The sequence below is a fragment of the Camellia sinensis genome, chromosome 8 (assembly GCF_055761805.1).
Source record: "Camellia sinensis isolate YWXY chromosome 8, ASM5576180v1, whole genome shotgun sequence".
Lineage (NCBI taxonomy): Eukaryota > Viridiplantae > Streptophyta > Magnoliopsida > Ericales > Theaceae > Camellia > Camellia sinensis.
The window spans coordinates 150,061,138-150,076,652 of NC_138968.1; the positions used below are offsets into that span (position 1 = coordinate 150,061,138).

General features: G+C 34.3%; 1 protein-coding gene across 2 annotated transcripts; it reads right to left on the reverse strand.

The window, feature by feature from the left end:
• Positions 1 to 8,247: 8,247 nt before the first annotated feature.
• On the reverse strand, positions 8,248 to 15,301 carry LOC114274110 (DNA topoisomerase 1 alpha). 2 transcript variants are annotated; one of them, XM_082883804.1, is made up of 6 exons: positions 15,062 to 15,301; positions 14,360 to 14,515; positions 12,701 to 13,621; positions 10,321 to 10,458; positions 8,756 to 8,848; positions 8,248 to 8,528 (listed from the first exon to the last, which is right to left on the reverse strand). In XM_082883804.1, the coding sequence occupies exons 3-6, from the start codon at positions 12,884 to 12,886 to the stop codon at positions 8,505 to 8,507; spliced, it is 441 nt and encodes a 146-aa protein (XP_082739930.1). In that variant the 5' UTR covers positions 12,887 to 13,621; positions 14,360 to 14,515; positions 15,062 to 15,301; the 3' UTR covers positions 8,248 to 8,504. The 2 variants fall into 2 exon arrangements, with proteins under 2 accessions (XP_082739930.1, XP_028071773.2); XM_028215972.2 differs by lacking the exons at positions 14,360 to 14,515; positions 15,062 to 15,301 and adding an exon at positions 11,608 to 11,747 and having other exon boundaries at positions 12,701 to 13,457.
• Between the last annotated feature and the right edge of the window lie 214 nt (positions 15,302 to 15,515).

Genomic DNA, 15,515 nt, shown 5'->3' on the forward strand with positions numbered 1-15,515 from the left:
TTCCGTATTGATACGTCGTATGATCGAATCTGTAAGGACTGAAACTGATGAATAGTACGTGAATGATTACTTCAGAACTCTGCCTACTGCTATGGAAGTAATGTACAAATTCGCCTTATGTTTCCAATAACTCCCGAATGAACTGGACGGACTGTGATGGATTACCGAATTAAGGACAAATTGAACAAAGACCAGATGAATGACTCAGAAGTGAATGAATCGAATCTCTGTAACTTAACGGGGGAAATTACTTATGAAATGAGGCCAGTGCAATCTATAACCCCGATAAGTACTTGGTATAAGTAGTGTGATTACTACCACAGTAAAGTTGTGTGCAACCGTATTCATGTTCTGTGTCATGAAATAAGTTTTGTCTCGGAAATGCTATATGCTGTTTACTGAATGATTGTTTGATTCCTGATATCTATCCGTGACTCTTAATATTATGAGGTATATGTTAGCTGCCCGGTATTGGAGGTTCCTTATGGAACTTATATCTGTCTGCACTCTGTTACCCATACTGGAGGCCTTGTCATGGGGGCTCAGCATCTGTTCTGTTCTGTTACTCGGATTTGGGATTCCTTTATGGAACTGGTCATTCATGGCCATCATGTATCTGTTCTGTATCTGCCACATCTGTATATGTACTATGTCTGCTATATTTGTAACTATCTGTATCTGTACTATATTTGCCATGTCAGTATCTGTTCTATAATTGCTTTGGTAGTGCTAATGAATGTACCATGTATGCTTAAGTAAGGATTGTGGCATCTATGTACGATCTAGACAAGAATATAAAAATGAACATGTATCTGAATCTGTTCCTGACTCTAAAATCTGACTAGGTATAAGACTTTGTTTTAATGCAGACCCTAATCTCTGTATATGATTTATGATCCTGCTTCTGTGCATTGTCGAGATTGAGATTGGGTCATATGCTCCTGTTATAGAGCGAAAGTTACCTTTATGATAGGCATCATCTCTGTTGTCATATGTTAATTCGAGTTTGGAGGACCAAACTCTTTGTAAGGAGGGGAGACTGTAACAACCCTCGTCACTGACTACTGATTAGCCGCTGATTATTGCTAAACTGAGACTGATTACTATTGGTAATCGAACTGACTGAAATCCAGAACTAACTGACTGACTGTATCTGTTTAAAAGCATTGTCTATCTGTTTGACTGCCAAATTATCTGTTTATGTCATATGCATTAAACTACAGATTGAAGGCCTTATCGGCGGCCGAATCTGAAATTAATTGATGTTTGTGACCATTGGAATTTATATGATTTTTTTGGCATATTTATCTAAAATGTGATTTAGTATGACTAAATTAGATTAAATAGTGGTCAATTACAAGAGTTGGACTTATTTACTATTCTACCACTTAGTGGCCCACTATATGGACCATCTTTGAATCATATTACACTTCATTCAAAACATTTCCTCAGCTCATTTTTGAGAGCATAACCGAACTAGAGAGAGAGAGAGAGAGAGAGAGGAGATAACTTGATTTCATTGTGAATTGGCTTAGAGAACTTGAAGATTTGAAGGGTAGATTGCATATTTGAGCTCCCTTCTTGAACTACACGACTAAAGGTAGCTCCATTGTCTTCTTGTTCATGTTTTAAGTTGATTCTTGCATGGTTCATGTCATATTGATGGAGTGTAGAGCCAAAACATGGTTTAGATGTTGAATTGTGGCTTAATTGTTGCATGCATGTACATATATTGAAGTTTTGAGGTTGTAATCCATGTTTCCTCACATGCATGTCCATCTTTTGGTCATACTCCATGAGTTCATCTTGTTTTTGAAGGTTTGAGCTCTTTTGAAACAGCATTAAAGCTTTGAAAATGATTTAAGATCATGCATGTTTGCATGTTCTCCATGTTCTTGGAAAATGGTTTGAAATTGGATTTGAATTAACCACCCTTGGGCCTTGATTTCTCAAAATTGAGCTTTGAATCATATTATTCCATGTGTTTATAAGAGTTTTCCAGAAAATGAGCCCAAGAGGATCGGTTTTGAGTTGTTAACAACTTGGTTTTGAGCTTGGAGGTGCAATTTGGAATTTCCAGATTCTGCACTTCCGCTCGAGCGGGGGAAATGCCGCTCGAGCGTGGAATCCGTGCATCCAGCATCTTCCTGCACTGTTTTACAGTCCGCTCGAGCGGAGAACTGGGCGCTCGAGCGGAGTCATGTCTCAAGCTCGAGCGGGCGTCGAGCGGAGATTTCACCCATCCAGTACTTTTACAGTACGCTCGAGCGGGAAAGTTTACGCTCGAGCGTGTACCTTTGTTGTATGACCGCTCGAGCGGGGAAACTTGCGCTCGAACGGGACTCTGTTTTCCTGAAAATGCTTTTAAATGTGCATCTTTGCATCCTCTTCCCATTCTAGGCATTCTTAGGCCCAGTTTAAGACATCTTAATGAGGACATAGATGTAGAACACACCAAGGCAAATTAGGGGTTAAGTTATTATCTTTCCCAACTGTGTAGCTTAGTGTGTGTTCGATCTGTTGATTGTGTAGGGTTGACTTCCGAGGAGACGCTCTAGCTTACTATAGCCCAGAACTCTGTGAGTAACATTTGTGTAAAGATATGTTCAAAATGATTATCTTCTGAACGATTAAACTGAACTGTTTCTGAACGGTATTGCTAACTGAATGAATGAATGTATGACCTATATTCTGAACTGTATTGTGGCATCCTTAGCACCTACTGTTTACTGTTACTGTTACAGAGATCTCTGTCGGTTCCCATGTTGGAACCACTACTATTTACTGATATGATGGCCATCATTCACTGTTTGGTCCATTAAGACCCGGTCTATTAAGACCTACTGTACTGTTTAGCTACTGGATGTACCACATATGACTGTTATAATCTGTGAAACTTGGAGCAAAGTGCTGCACGGAACTAAGTGCTACAGAGTGAGCCACCTCTAGAATCTGTGCGAGACACCTCTTGAGTTCATAAGAACTGTACTGTTTTCTGAAATGTTACTGTACTGTTACTGTTACTGTTACTGTACTGTTACTGTTACTGCTACTGTACTGTTACTGTTACTGTTACTGTTACTGCTACTGTACTGTTACTGTTACTGCTACTGTACTGCTACTGTACTGTTACCGTTACTGCTACTGTACTGCTAACGGATGTGCCATGTACGATTACTATGATTTCTAAATGACTGTTACGGCATCAATATGAGCCACAAACTGACTGACCGATATACTGAATCAATGAACTGTTTAAATTTTGAAAAGACATTCATCCTAAACCTCTTTACGCATTATGTTATTCACTGGGCTTTAGCTCACTGCTCATATATATATGTAGGTGTTCAGGCACTGGACCGCTGCTAGGAGCGTCAGGCAAGCTTTTGTTTTGTCAGCCAACCACTGTGCCTCACTGTGAGGTTCTAAGCCGTTCAAGCTTCGGCTTTGGGGTGTTTTAATATTCCCCGTCTGTCCCTGTAACTGTTTTGTTACTGTATAGACTGTATAGACTATTACTGTACCGTTTATTAGGGATTAGATCCCTGTTCTGAATGATTGTACTTGTATGTGTAGACTGTCACAGCTCATTGGACATTGTTTATTTACTGTATTGGCTTCCGCCAGGCCCTGTACTCTGTTTTACTGGATTACTGTTAGGCAGGCCTTCGGTAATCTCGGATTACTGGCCGGTTACGGTGCTAAACCCATAGGGCCGGGTTTGGTTCGTGACACAAGGTTCTGACCGTTCTAACCACAACATGCCATGACCGGACTAACTTCTGTGACCGGCCTAACTCCAAGCAGCTTCCAGACCGGAGTAACATTGCATTCATCTCGAGCCGGAGTAATTCTGTACCTCTTTTAGGCCGGAGTAACTTTACGACCTTTTTACCCAGCCCTTCATACTTTGGGCCATAATGACCATCTCATAGCTCGGCCCAACTTTCACAAAAATTACCCTCTCACACCATAAACTCAAACTTAATACAATAGGGTTACATTGAAAATGAATTTGGTTTATGTGTTTCATTTTTTTTTAATTATAATTTTTTGAGATCTCTAATATTGTTATTTGACAAAATGTTAAAATTTAACAATGTTATTCCAATAATGTCGTATTTTCTATTTTTCCATAAATAATTTTAAGGGTTCGACTTCTCTCAAGTTGAGAGAACGTTTAGGCTTGATAGATCTATTTTAAAACCAATTTCAGTAATTTCAATTGGGAACTTTTAGAACTCATTATGTAAAATATTCATGTAAAAAATTAAGATGATCAAATATTGATAGTTATATATTTGAATTAGATATGTATTACAAAAAATAGATGGCTATTATTCAAATTATATTTGTTGTTTATTTTTTAAAACAAATATGATTTAAATATATAGTTACTAATATCCAATCATCTTATTTGTTTAATAGTAATATTTAATTCAATAATTTTTAAAAAATGAATGGTTTGTATCACTGAAATCGGTCTCAGAACTGACTTACAAAACCAAAGATCTCTCAAATTGAGATGATAAGGCGGAAAAAAGGCAAAATCCTAATTTTAAATACAAATGCCATACGTAAAATAGAAAGGAAGTGTGTGAGTTAAAAAAATTTCCAATACCAAACCTTATACCAAATATAGAATAAAGTTTGACATTACTATATACCCATTATATTATATAGCACATCATTTAGCATCTTGTTCATAAATAAAAGCAATATAATCTTATATTCACAAAAAAATGACAGTTGTATAAATCAGATTTAGTAAATAATTTTTGAAAAAGGAAAATGTTTGGTGATAATATATGTGAACAACAATGCTAGGGATACGAGTGGTTATTACATGCTTTTAGAGTACGACCACGTGATATTTTAAGGTATTGTGATTGGTGAATAAGGTATGATTATGATTTTGTATCGGGTGATTAAGAAATATGAGGAACATGGTATATGATGACTAGTGAAAGAGTATGAATATGTGGTGCTCCAAAAACATTAAATAGTTTTTCGATACTAACACATTTACTAACAATCTTACTAACACATTTTGATAAGATCAATCAACTATTATTTGGTATGAGACCCATATTAATTTGTGAGTGTGTTAGTAAAATTGTTAGTAAATGTATTAGTGTCCCTAACACTTTTCATATGTTAATATATATAAAAAAATGTATTTCAATATATTAAAATTATAATATTTTCATCATTATTTAATCTTTAATCAAATATCAATGAAACAGTTATAATAAGCAGAAATTATCTAGTAACTTTAGAACATTACGTGTCTATATACTTATTCAATAATAATTTATAATTTATCTAATATGTTTTTGTTTTGAGTGTCATCTATTCATGTAATTTTTTGTTATAAAACGCTGATGTATTACTGTAAGACGAGATAATTACTACAAATTCGAGATCCAACGTGAAGTATCATGGATGGAGTAGCACTTTCGGTGGAGAAATTAAAAATAGTCACATATATTATTGTTGTTGTTGGGGTCGTTGGAAGAAAAAGTCAACAGCAAAACGGTGTTGGTAGAAAAGGTCGGTGAAAATCGGCACGAGTCGGTGGTCCACAACAGAAGGGGTCACCTTCAACCGCATCATTATTTAGATATATATATATATATACATATTTTTTTTTTACAAATAAATATCATTAATTAACATAGTTATAATCATTAAATTGATCTGAATTTTTTATGAATAATTTATGTATTGGGATTTAAAAAATAAACGTTCAAATTACTAAATTAAAATTTGTCATAAACCTTATGAATCCAAACAATACCATCTAATTTACTTTGTGAACTTGAGAATCTCTGCCGCCCATATATTTATAGAATAATATTTGGGACTTCTTTTTGGAGAGATCCCCACTACCCCTACAATTATGTGGATTAATAATGTATTTGTATTTTTTTTTTATTTTATTTAGATCAATCATAAGTAAATAAAGATTATAAAAATAATATTTTGTGAGAATCTGAATCATTATTGATATTTATATGGTTTCAAAGTCCTACGAAGTTGTACCAAGGGAAAAAAAAAGTCCAATTAAGACGCTAATGTATAACTTTTGTCAACAAATATCACACATCAACAACTTCCTCTCTCACTTTTTGGTAGACACTTGTCCTCCATCCCTGCATTCCAGTTGCTTTTATAAGTATTGATATTTTGTGAGGGTCCAATCATTATTAATATTTATGTAAGTTCAAAGCCTTACGAAGCTGTGCCAAGGAAAAAAAAAAAAGTCCAATTAAGACGCTAATGTATAACTTTTGTCAACAAATATCGCACATCAACAACTTCCTCTCTCACTTTTTGGTAGACACTTGTCCTCAATCCTTGCATTCTAGTTGCTTTTATAGATATCCCTATGGCAAGAGGTAAGTTTCCAATTCAGGGTTAGGTGGCATTGTAGTTAAGATTTGGGGTTTAAATTTTAAGGTTATAGGTTCAATTTCCTTTATTTTAGGCCAATTTTCTGGGTGAAGTACAGTTGGTTAGGAGGTTAGACCTCAAGTTGTTTAATCAACACTTGGTGTGGGTTCAATATTCCCCCGCTGTACGAGTTCTGACTTAAGCGGAACTTGTCTTAGGAGGTCGAGGCAAGTCCTCATGTTATAGTCTTCTCGCTCGGAACGGCTAACAGGACACCCTGGTGATCTCTGTAAGTGGCGCTGCCTGGTGATCTCTGTAAGTGGCGCTGCCTTGGACCTGCGGGAGGGTAAGGAGGATTTTCTTGTAACAAAAAAAAAAAAGAAAAAAAAAAGGGTAAGTTTCCAATGATGCCAATCTTATGCTAAACAATCTTACATATATATTGAGGTTTTTTTTTTTAATAATTTTTTTAATGAAAGAAATTTCTTTTTACGGGAAATTTCTAAGTGTATTTAACACATCCCTTCTTGCTAAAAGTTTTTTTTTTTTTTTTTTTTTTTTTTTTTTTTTTTTTTTTTTGTTTTTTCACCATATTCCAATCGATAAAGGCTCAATTTCGCTGATGGTTTACATGGGGTCCTCTAGACCAGGGAAGTGATTTAAAGCTTTTGCAAAAATTATCAGAAAAAAACCCTATGAATATAGATTTAATGGTTCACATAGGAGACCTCTGGACTAGGGAAGCAATTGAAGCTTATACAAATATCTTCAATCAAAAAATTATACAAATAGGTCTTTCACAAATTAATTATCAACACGGTCATTAATTTTTTCCGCAAATTAAATTACATCAAACCAACTTCTACTAAATGATTTATATATATCTATATATATATAAACTGATTAATGGCAACTTGATTCAATTTCTCCAAATTTAATTTGTAATTTTGTTTGTTTGTTTAATATATTGACTCCAAATTAGTAACCAAAAAATAGATTGACCTAAACTAAGAAACAAAAAGATTACATTAACCTCATTCCAAAGACTTACTTTTTATATATATATGTTTGTTCAGTTCGATAGGGTCACACAAGAAATTTTACCTAAAATTTATAAATACATTATACATATATATATATATATATATATATTTCCCCCCCTTCAATTTGATGGAGTCACTACAATAATTAACACTTTTGGCAACAAAAAAATTGGTCGCTAAAAGTCTATTTTTGGTCGGCAAAAGTTATCCGCGACCAATTTTTTTGGTCGCTACTTTGGTCGCCAATTGAGGGTCGGCAAAAGTAATTCGCGGCCAAAATTTTGGTTGGTCGGCAAAAGTTAGATTTGCCGACTAAATTTTTGATCGCTAAATATTTAATTACCGCGACTAATTCATTTTGTCGCTAAAACACTTTGGTCGCGAAAAGTGATATTTTCCCGACCAAATATCTTAGTCGCCAATTGACACATTTCGCGACCAAAAAGTTTGATCGCCAATTATCACATTCAACGACCAAAAAGTTTGGTCGCCAATTGTGACATTCCACGACCAAAAAAGGTGGTCGCCATTTGTTATTTTTCGCGACCAAAACTTTTGGTCGGCAAAAGTGAGTTTCCACGACCAAGAACTATTTTGGTCGGCAATAGATGTGTTTTTTGCGACCAAAACTCTTGGTCGGCAATTGTCATTTTTTGTGAAAAAAAATTATTTTGGATGTTGCGACTAATAAATTGATCGCCAAAGCAGGAAAACAATACACCTGTAATTCCTAATAATTCATTCAATCCATAATAAACCTAAAATTTTAAAGCATCATTCAAATTAACTGAATCATTAACAATCGACACAATACATAATTCATTAACATTCGACACAATACAACTATTCTAAGTTTTCATTCACAAGTCACATCCATCTAGCATAACAATTTGAAACATAACTTGTGACATGCTCAGCCATTTACTTCATTCTAACTATTCTAAGTTTGCTCAGCCATTTACTTCATTCCACCCTAATATGACATGCTCTCCTCCAGATAGTCCAGACCCTGAGAAATCAAGGGTGAAAACAGTAATGTTTGAAGGCAACAATATTATAGCCGCTTCACTGGCATCTGCCCTGCATCCACTGGTAAAATCAATACAGACAACTTGTTAGTAAAACAGATTTATAGAATGAATTTGTTAAAGCTAATTCAATTATCTACCAGCTTAATACTCATCCATACTATGGCAGAAAGCAAGTGAAGGACCTATATTTTTAGAAAAATTATTAGACAGACCTTTGATATTCCATATACTATCCTTACTTTTTCTATAAGAACAATCTCTACTCATCTACATTTATTTTCTAACCTGTATTAATACACAAGGCAAAGCCTTTCCTTCTGGACGAACAATAGGCATGTAATGACTACATTGGAGAACATCTCGTCGACTGTTTGTAACCTGCAGAATGATAAAAGGCCAAAAGCTAGTGAGGAATTTGAAGAATTTGAAGATGAGGAAATAAATTTAACATGATCAAGGATGCGTAGAAATATAATAGACTAATAGTTTTCAATAAAAGAAAAAGAATAATGACAGGAATTTCTCTATAACTTGGTTTAAAAAAATTATGCTTAAAAAGTTTATGATCAAACTTGATCACTTGCTAGAAATTAAACTTCTCATAATGCAGTAGCACATCAAGAATTGGGTGGTGCCCCCTTGGTGCCTTTTTATATAATAGTTTTTACTTGTAAAAAAAATGCAATAGCACATCAAGAATGGATCATCTTGTGTATGAACATAAAAGAGAGATTACTTATCAAAAAAAGAATATAAAGTGGTATACACAATATTCATAGTTTCACAAGCCTGTGAGCCAAGCATGTGCGAGAAGTCCGTTGAAAATTGTTAACAGCAGCAGAAAAAATAGAGAACAAAATTTTAAATAGATCCAAGCTACCCTTTCTTATGTCATCAAATTTGTTACACAATGCAGTGAATTGCACAGTGGAATCAGACTATGACAACAAGTTACATATATCAGTTACAGTATTGGGATTTCATAGGGGGGAAAACTCGAGCTTCTGACTAAGGTTTGATAGATCAAATTGACTTCCCAATTTTGGATTGCTTCCCAATGTTACTATCTGGACTACTACTGAAGCTTCTTCAGACTCTTCAAATGCTACATTCCATTAGTCTTGTAAAAAAAAAAGAGTCAACAAATTTCATTTTGACAGGAACAGATGATTTACATTGGTAGAATTGCAAGGTTGCAACTAGTTTGCTAATTTACAAATTCCTACAATTCTTTTTGTTATGGACAGAAAAACTAACAGTAATTAGCTTTTGAATTCTTAACAAGTTCAATAGTATCCTACCATAAACCACAAAATGCTAAAATATAGGTATCACTTGAAAAATAACCCAAATATTAGATACTGTGCTTGAATTGAAGGAACGAACTCAAAGGCTTGAGGCCAGTAGTGAAACGGCCAAGCAGAAAGCAGTTGCTCACTAGTTAATCATCATCAGTAAGCAGATTCACCCAAGAACCACTGAATGACTCAACATTCAAGAAACCATGTTTAAAATAAACATTTGAAAATTGTTACTTAAAATTGTTTTCAAGAAAATTTTCTTAAAACAACCCACCTTTGTTTTCCGAAAACAAAAATAAAAAATGGAACATTTTTTTTTTAATTTCAAAAAAATGAAAACTTAATCAAACAGAGTGATTACTATCACTCTATATTAGGTAATGGACCCAGTCTATCTGTATTATGTCATAATTTCAGTATATACAAATTCTGGAAAATAATTATGCACAATGAGTCGGATTATATTAGGTAATGGACTTTCCATTGATCATTATAGAGTTGAAGAGCAATATACGAATCATTGTAGAAATATTGAGAATAATTCAACACCTTTGAACGAGAAAGATGGCGCACACGGAGATTCATCTCACGCTGCTGCTGCGCAGCCCAAGCTGCAACAACCATATCACCCCGCTGGTCAAAAGCTTTGCGCTTTTTCATAAGCCACTCCATCCATGCTTGAGATGCCTGACAAACATAGCCATAAACACAACAAAATGAGAAACTACTAAGAGATGAAGGAACATTTAATTTAAGAAAGTTTTCTACAAGAAGAAATTCATTCCTCCAAAGAATCTACACTTCAAATGTGTGGGAGTTAGACGTATGTGTTTTGTTAAACTTAAAATTATGATCTGAAATCAACAAACTTTTGACTAAATAGAGGCAACAAAGAAAAACTAAATGTACAGGTTCAGTGTAAAAATAAATAACTCAAATCACTTCAGTCAAGATCTCAACTTATCATATGACCTTCAAGCAATACCAGATCTATGTGAAGTGAGGTGCCTAGAGGAGAAAGAAATAAGATAACAAACTATGACAGGGCCTTGCATCACGACTCCCAGCTCCATAATAATCTCACAGCTTAAAGTGAATCAAATAAAATATTGAAAGCAGCAACTGTTTCAATTGAAAACATGCCACCATAATATTCAGAGAACACAACCATCAAGAACTTGAAATTAAAAAGAACATGAAGAAAGAATTTGTACAGATGACACCAAATGGAAGATGCTGCATCTTGCATTTAATTATATCAAAGCACAAACACCTATTTACGGAAAGCTTTGCAACACAAAAGGAACAAATTAGGAATTTTACAAGCACACTGTGGACTTTGTCTTTGAGTAATTAAGGTTTTGGCATAAATTTGATCTTTATACACATTTTGAATTAGTATGAGTTGCCAGAGAAAATCTCATATTTCGCATCATAAATCTATTTGAGAAAATCATTGGCATTTCTTGTTGTTCCATTTATTTGTTGGTCATTCTTTGTTCGTCTTGTTTTTGTTTATTTGTTTATTTTTTTGTCCATGTTAATATAGAGGTAGTTGATATCCTTTCGTACCAAAGAAAAAATATTATCATAGAGTGGATGGTATATAAAGATTTTCAAAGTGAGAATTGATTTTGCAGCACCCTTTGTGTCATGCTTCATTTCGTCTTATTCCTTTTTCAATTTCATTTTTTATTTTGGCATACAATTTTCACAAATAGACACAAACGGCTAGTGTCAAAAAATCCCTACATTTTCCCCAACAAAATTCAAAATCGAAACTTTGCAACTCATAATAAAATATGATATTAACTGTTAAAATAATCAAAATTTCACCTTCATGGGGTTGACTCGATTATCAATATCATATTGCCTTCGCTTCTCCACATTCATGAGCAGTTCATAAGCTGCTTGAATCTTGATGAATCGAGCTTTGGCTGTTTCCCCTTCCTCAAGGGTCCCCTTACCATCATATACTTAGGACAGAAGAAAGGATCAGTTTCATGTCTGTGACCAGATGCTAACTTTTCAACATGGATGGATAACAGAAATTGATTGTTACTTTCATAAAAGGATGAAAGTCCCAAAGTTTTAGGATAAATAAACTATTGTGGTAGATTATACAAAATAAGATTTCCACAAAAACTAGATGCTACTAATTCATGGTTTAAAGTTACAACAGTATCCAATACTGAGTTGAGCTGGTGTCCATGTCACACAACCATTCTCTTCTATTCTTATATGGTACATATTAACTACTGTGGCTTAGTCACTGTCCTACGAACCAGAAACACAACATACAAGGTGTTTTATAAGGATAAGTGATGAAAGCAAAACCGTCGGCAGTTTTTGATGAATTGAATTTGGAGTTATGAGGGTATATTTGGATGGCCAATGTGATCTAGATTCATAGCTCAAGTGGTGAAATCTAAATATGGGTTGAGCAATATTCATAGCAAAGTTCAACTGCTCAACCCCAACCACCACTAGTAGTTGTGCAAACAGAGGGCCCAAACTTATTTATATTAAGATCATATCTTTTCAATTTATTCAGGGCCTCGGGAAAGGGTATCTATATCTACGTATATCAATCATAAAGTACAAGACAGTAACATTTGGCCATTACATGAGTAATAACAATATGCATGTATTCATATAATTTATACAATGGGATAAGAAACTAAAAAGTCACGATTATGTTTATACAGGAATATATATTAGAAAGAAAAAATAATAATAATCAGCACAAGAGGCAGCAAAATTATATGGATTCAAAAACAGAATTGGTTAATGGTAACTTTTGGAAACAAAAACAGAGTAAAAGTAAGGGAATATTGTTTGGTTAAAGATTTATAAACTCATCAAGCCTCTAGAGTTCCAGTATCAATTTGCATCACAAAGCCAGAAAGTTTGTAGGCAATAAACTTACTTCTGAACTCATTTGCTTCTTCTTCTCCTTTTCCCTTTGATGCCATTCATATATTGGGGTGAAATCGTAATCTTCCAACTTCTGAATTACATGGTTTTTCCCAAGTATTTTTCTCCAGTCATTCATAAAATTCTCTTTGAATGTAGGTTTGTTCATATAATCAGTATCTAACATCACTACATACATTGTTGCAACCTGCAAAAAAATTCATAAATAAAACAGACAATGTGGATAACTATGAGGAAGAGAACTTCCAAAATGAATGCAATAACAGTGAAAACTGAATTAATGAATAGAAACAAATAAGCTATACATTACGATTAAGAGTCAGAAAAGATTAAGAAAGAGAGAAACCTATTGCTGCAATACAAAACATACATATATATATATATATACATAAATCCTAAAACCATCGTAAAACCCCAAATCATTTAGTTGTTATGAAAAGACGAAATCAAAACCCAGTTAACCGAATTACCCAATATCTCCTCTCAAAACATATTTTTTGTTTGGATGGTGAGTTGTACAGCCAAGAACACGAACCTTAGAATATAATTCAAAGACAAACCAAAAAACATTTCAGTACACAATCACATAAAAACTCGAGTATCGGACGTTTACAATCAGGAATATCAACTACATTATGAGTACCCTCTTGATAGAGCCCAATGAGAGGGTCGGTGGATGAGCCCTGAACTGCGAGTTTTGCACGACACCTCCATCCCCATTGTAAAGGGCGAAAATGTTATCAAAACCCTAATTACGAAAAAACCCAATTGAGAAAGTAAACAAGGAGGAGGACATACGAGTCTACAAGTATCGAAGGTGAAGTCAGATACGCCGTGTTTGTTGAAGAAGTCGGTGGCCTCGTCGAGGATGATCGGACGGTGGAGATTGTACTCTTGAGTGCAACCAGAACATCTGCAAAAACAAAGTGATAGTCGTCATTGTAATGAGATGCTGAGAGAGTTGACAAGTGTAGAGAAATAGAGACGTGAAGTGGTGGTGCGTACGATTGGAAGTGAGGGCACTCACTACAAGAAATTACATTTTTTGAAACGCAGCTATTCTCAAACTCAGAGTAGGAAATTATACATGTCTACTTTCAGCAAAGGGTTCAATTCTTGAGCAGCTCTTGGTAGATGGTGAACTAAATAAAGCTTACATATTGGGATCCTCCGTATCAAATTCTATAATTTGATTCTCAATTAATAAAAGGTGCATTTTATGATTGTTATTTATTTATTTATTTTAAATTGGTTTTCATTTTATCAAAATTTTAATTTTCTTTGTTTCTTGTCTAGGTTCAGGGGATTGGTGTGACCACTGAAAACAATGTGCTACTTAACACAATCAAACTTAATAGTCCTTAATATAATATGCGCAAACCTTTTATGTATACCTCGCTGGTGTTTTATCATTTGGATGCCCCATTTCATAGGGAAACCAAGTGTAGTTTTCATTATTCATTTTAGAAGCCAAACTACAACAATTAACACCCTCTAAAGGTAGACTAGATTCAAATTGGATATGGGCAATATTATTTCTGAATTTCAAAAAATAAAGAAAAAAATGAATCATCAAATAATTTCATAAGGTAAATCCATCTAGTTCAGTAAACCATAAAAGCACCTCAAAGGAGCATAAGAATAGGCTAACCTCACCAATCCCCATAAAGGCACACATGACAATCAAGAAAGGAAGCCCAACTTTGGCAGCAATAGGTGTCAAAACTGTTGTAGCTGACGACCAGATCACTCCAAAACCCAATACTAGTTTCCCACTAATTTTATTTGCCCAGATACCTCCAAGAATCTATTTGCTAAAGAAATATAAAAAAAAATCTAGTTAGTAAAGAAGGATGGCAAGAATTATTCAATAAAAAAAAAAATTACATGGAAGGACAATATCTCATCAAGAGCAATGAAGAGTTGATCACTATTTCAAATGTACAATCACCAAAGTATGTGGATTACAATTTCAACCACTGGCTTAGATGATGACAGCCAGAGACATACAGATTCAAAATCGTGACTGTTAATTGTTTCCAGATAAAAGGACCAAGACCCACTACAGGTGATAAACAAGAAGGGTTGTGTGAGTATGTGTGTGCACGCTAGATATATTTGCATTACAATTCTAAAAGTCCAAGTATTAGGGTTGATACAACATATAAATGACATTTGAAGATTAGAACCAATTGCTAGTTCTGAGTTAGTGAAAAAAAAAAAAAACAATTTTAAACCCCTTAGAACCATATATGCGGGTGGTGGAAGTCAGAAAAAGCACTTTTATGGAGTTTTACATAAATTCTAAAATTGCCTTTTCTAAAAAGCAAAAACTGCCATTGTTTGAGTCAACCCGAGTGAGGAGATAGCCCCAGAAAAAGGAAAAGTGAATGAGACCAACTGTTGCACTGTTCTAGTTAAACTCTTGTGACATTGGAAGTATTGCAGTAAAACTGCCAATGTTTGAGTCAAGCTGAGTGGGGAGATAGCCCCAGAAAGGAAGACTAAATGAGACCAGCTGTTGCACCGTTCCAGTTAAACTCTTGTGAAAATGGAAGTATTGCAATGCTCATATTCACCTAACAAGAAAAATTTAGAGCAGTTAGAATTTGAAAATATGATTTCATCTTGGTTAAGAATTGTTCAATATAATAGAACTGCCTTGCAGGTTGCAACTACTTAGGAGGAGAAGAAATATTCAGAGTGAAAGCTAAAAATTATTTCAGAAAATATAGAAGAAAAAAAAGATTCAAGATTTGGTTTTTATAGACTATCCTCTGTTTCCCAATTACCAAATAAAGTAGCTA

What these genes read in the sequence shown, in the direction of transcription:
- LOC114274110 (XM_082883804.1), bottom strand. Translation starts at nt 12,886, where the DNA reads ATGTATGTAGTGATGTTAGATACTGATTATATGAACAAACCTACATTC. An exon ending in AGAAGCAAATGAGTTCAGAA is followed by an intron (nt 10,459 to 12,700) that starts GTAAGTTTATTG and finishes TATGTTTGTCAG; the next exon opens with GCATCTCAAGCATGGATGGA. An exon ending in TGCCTTGTGTATTAATACAG is followed by an intron (nt 8,529 to 8,755) that starts GTTAGAAAATAA and finishes TGATTTTACCAG; the next exon opens with TGGATGCAGGGCAGATGCCA.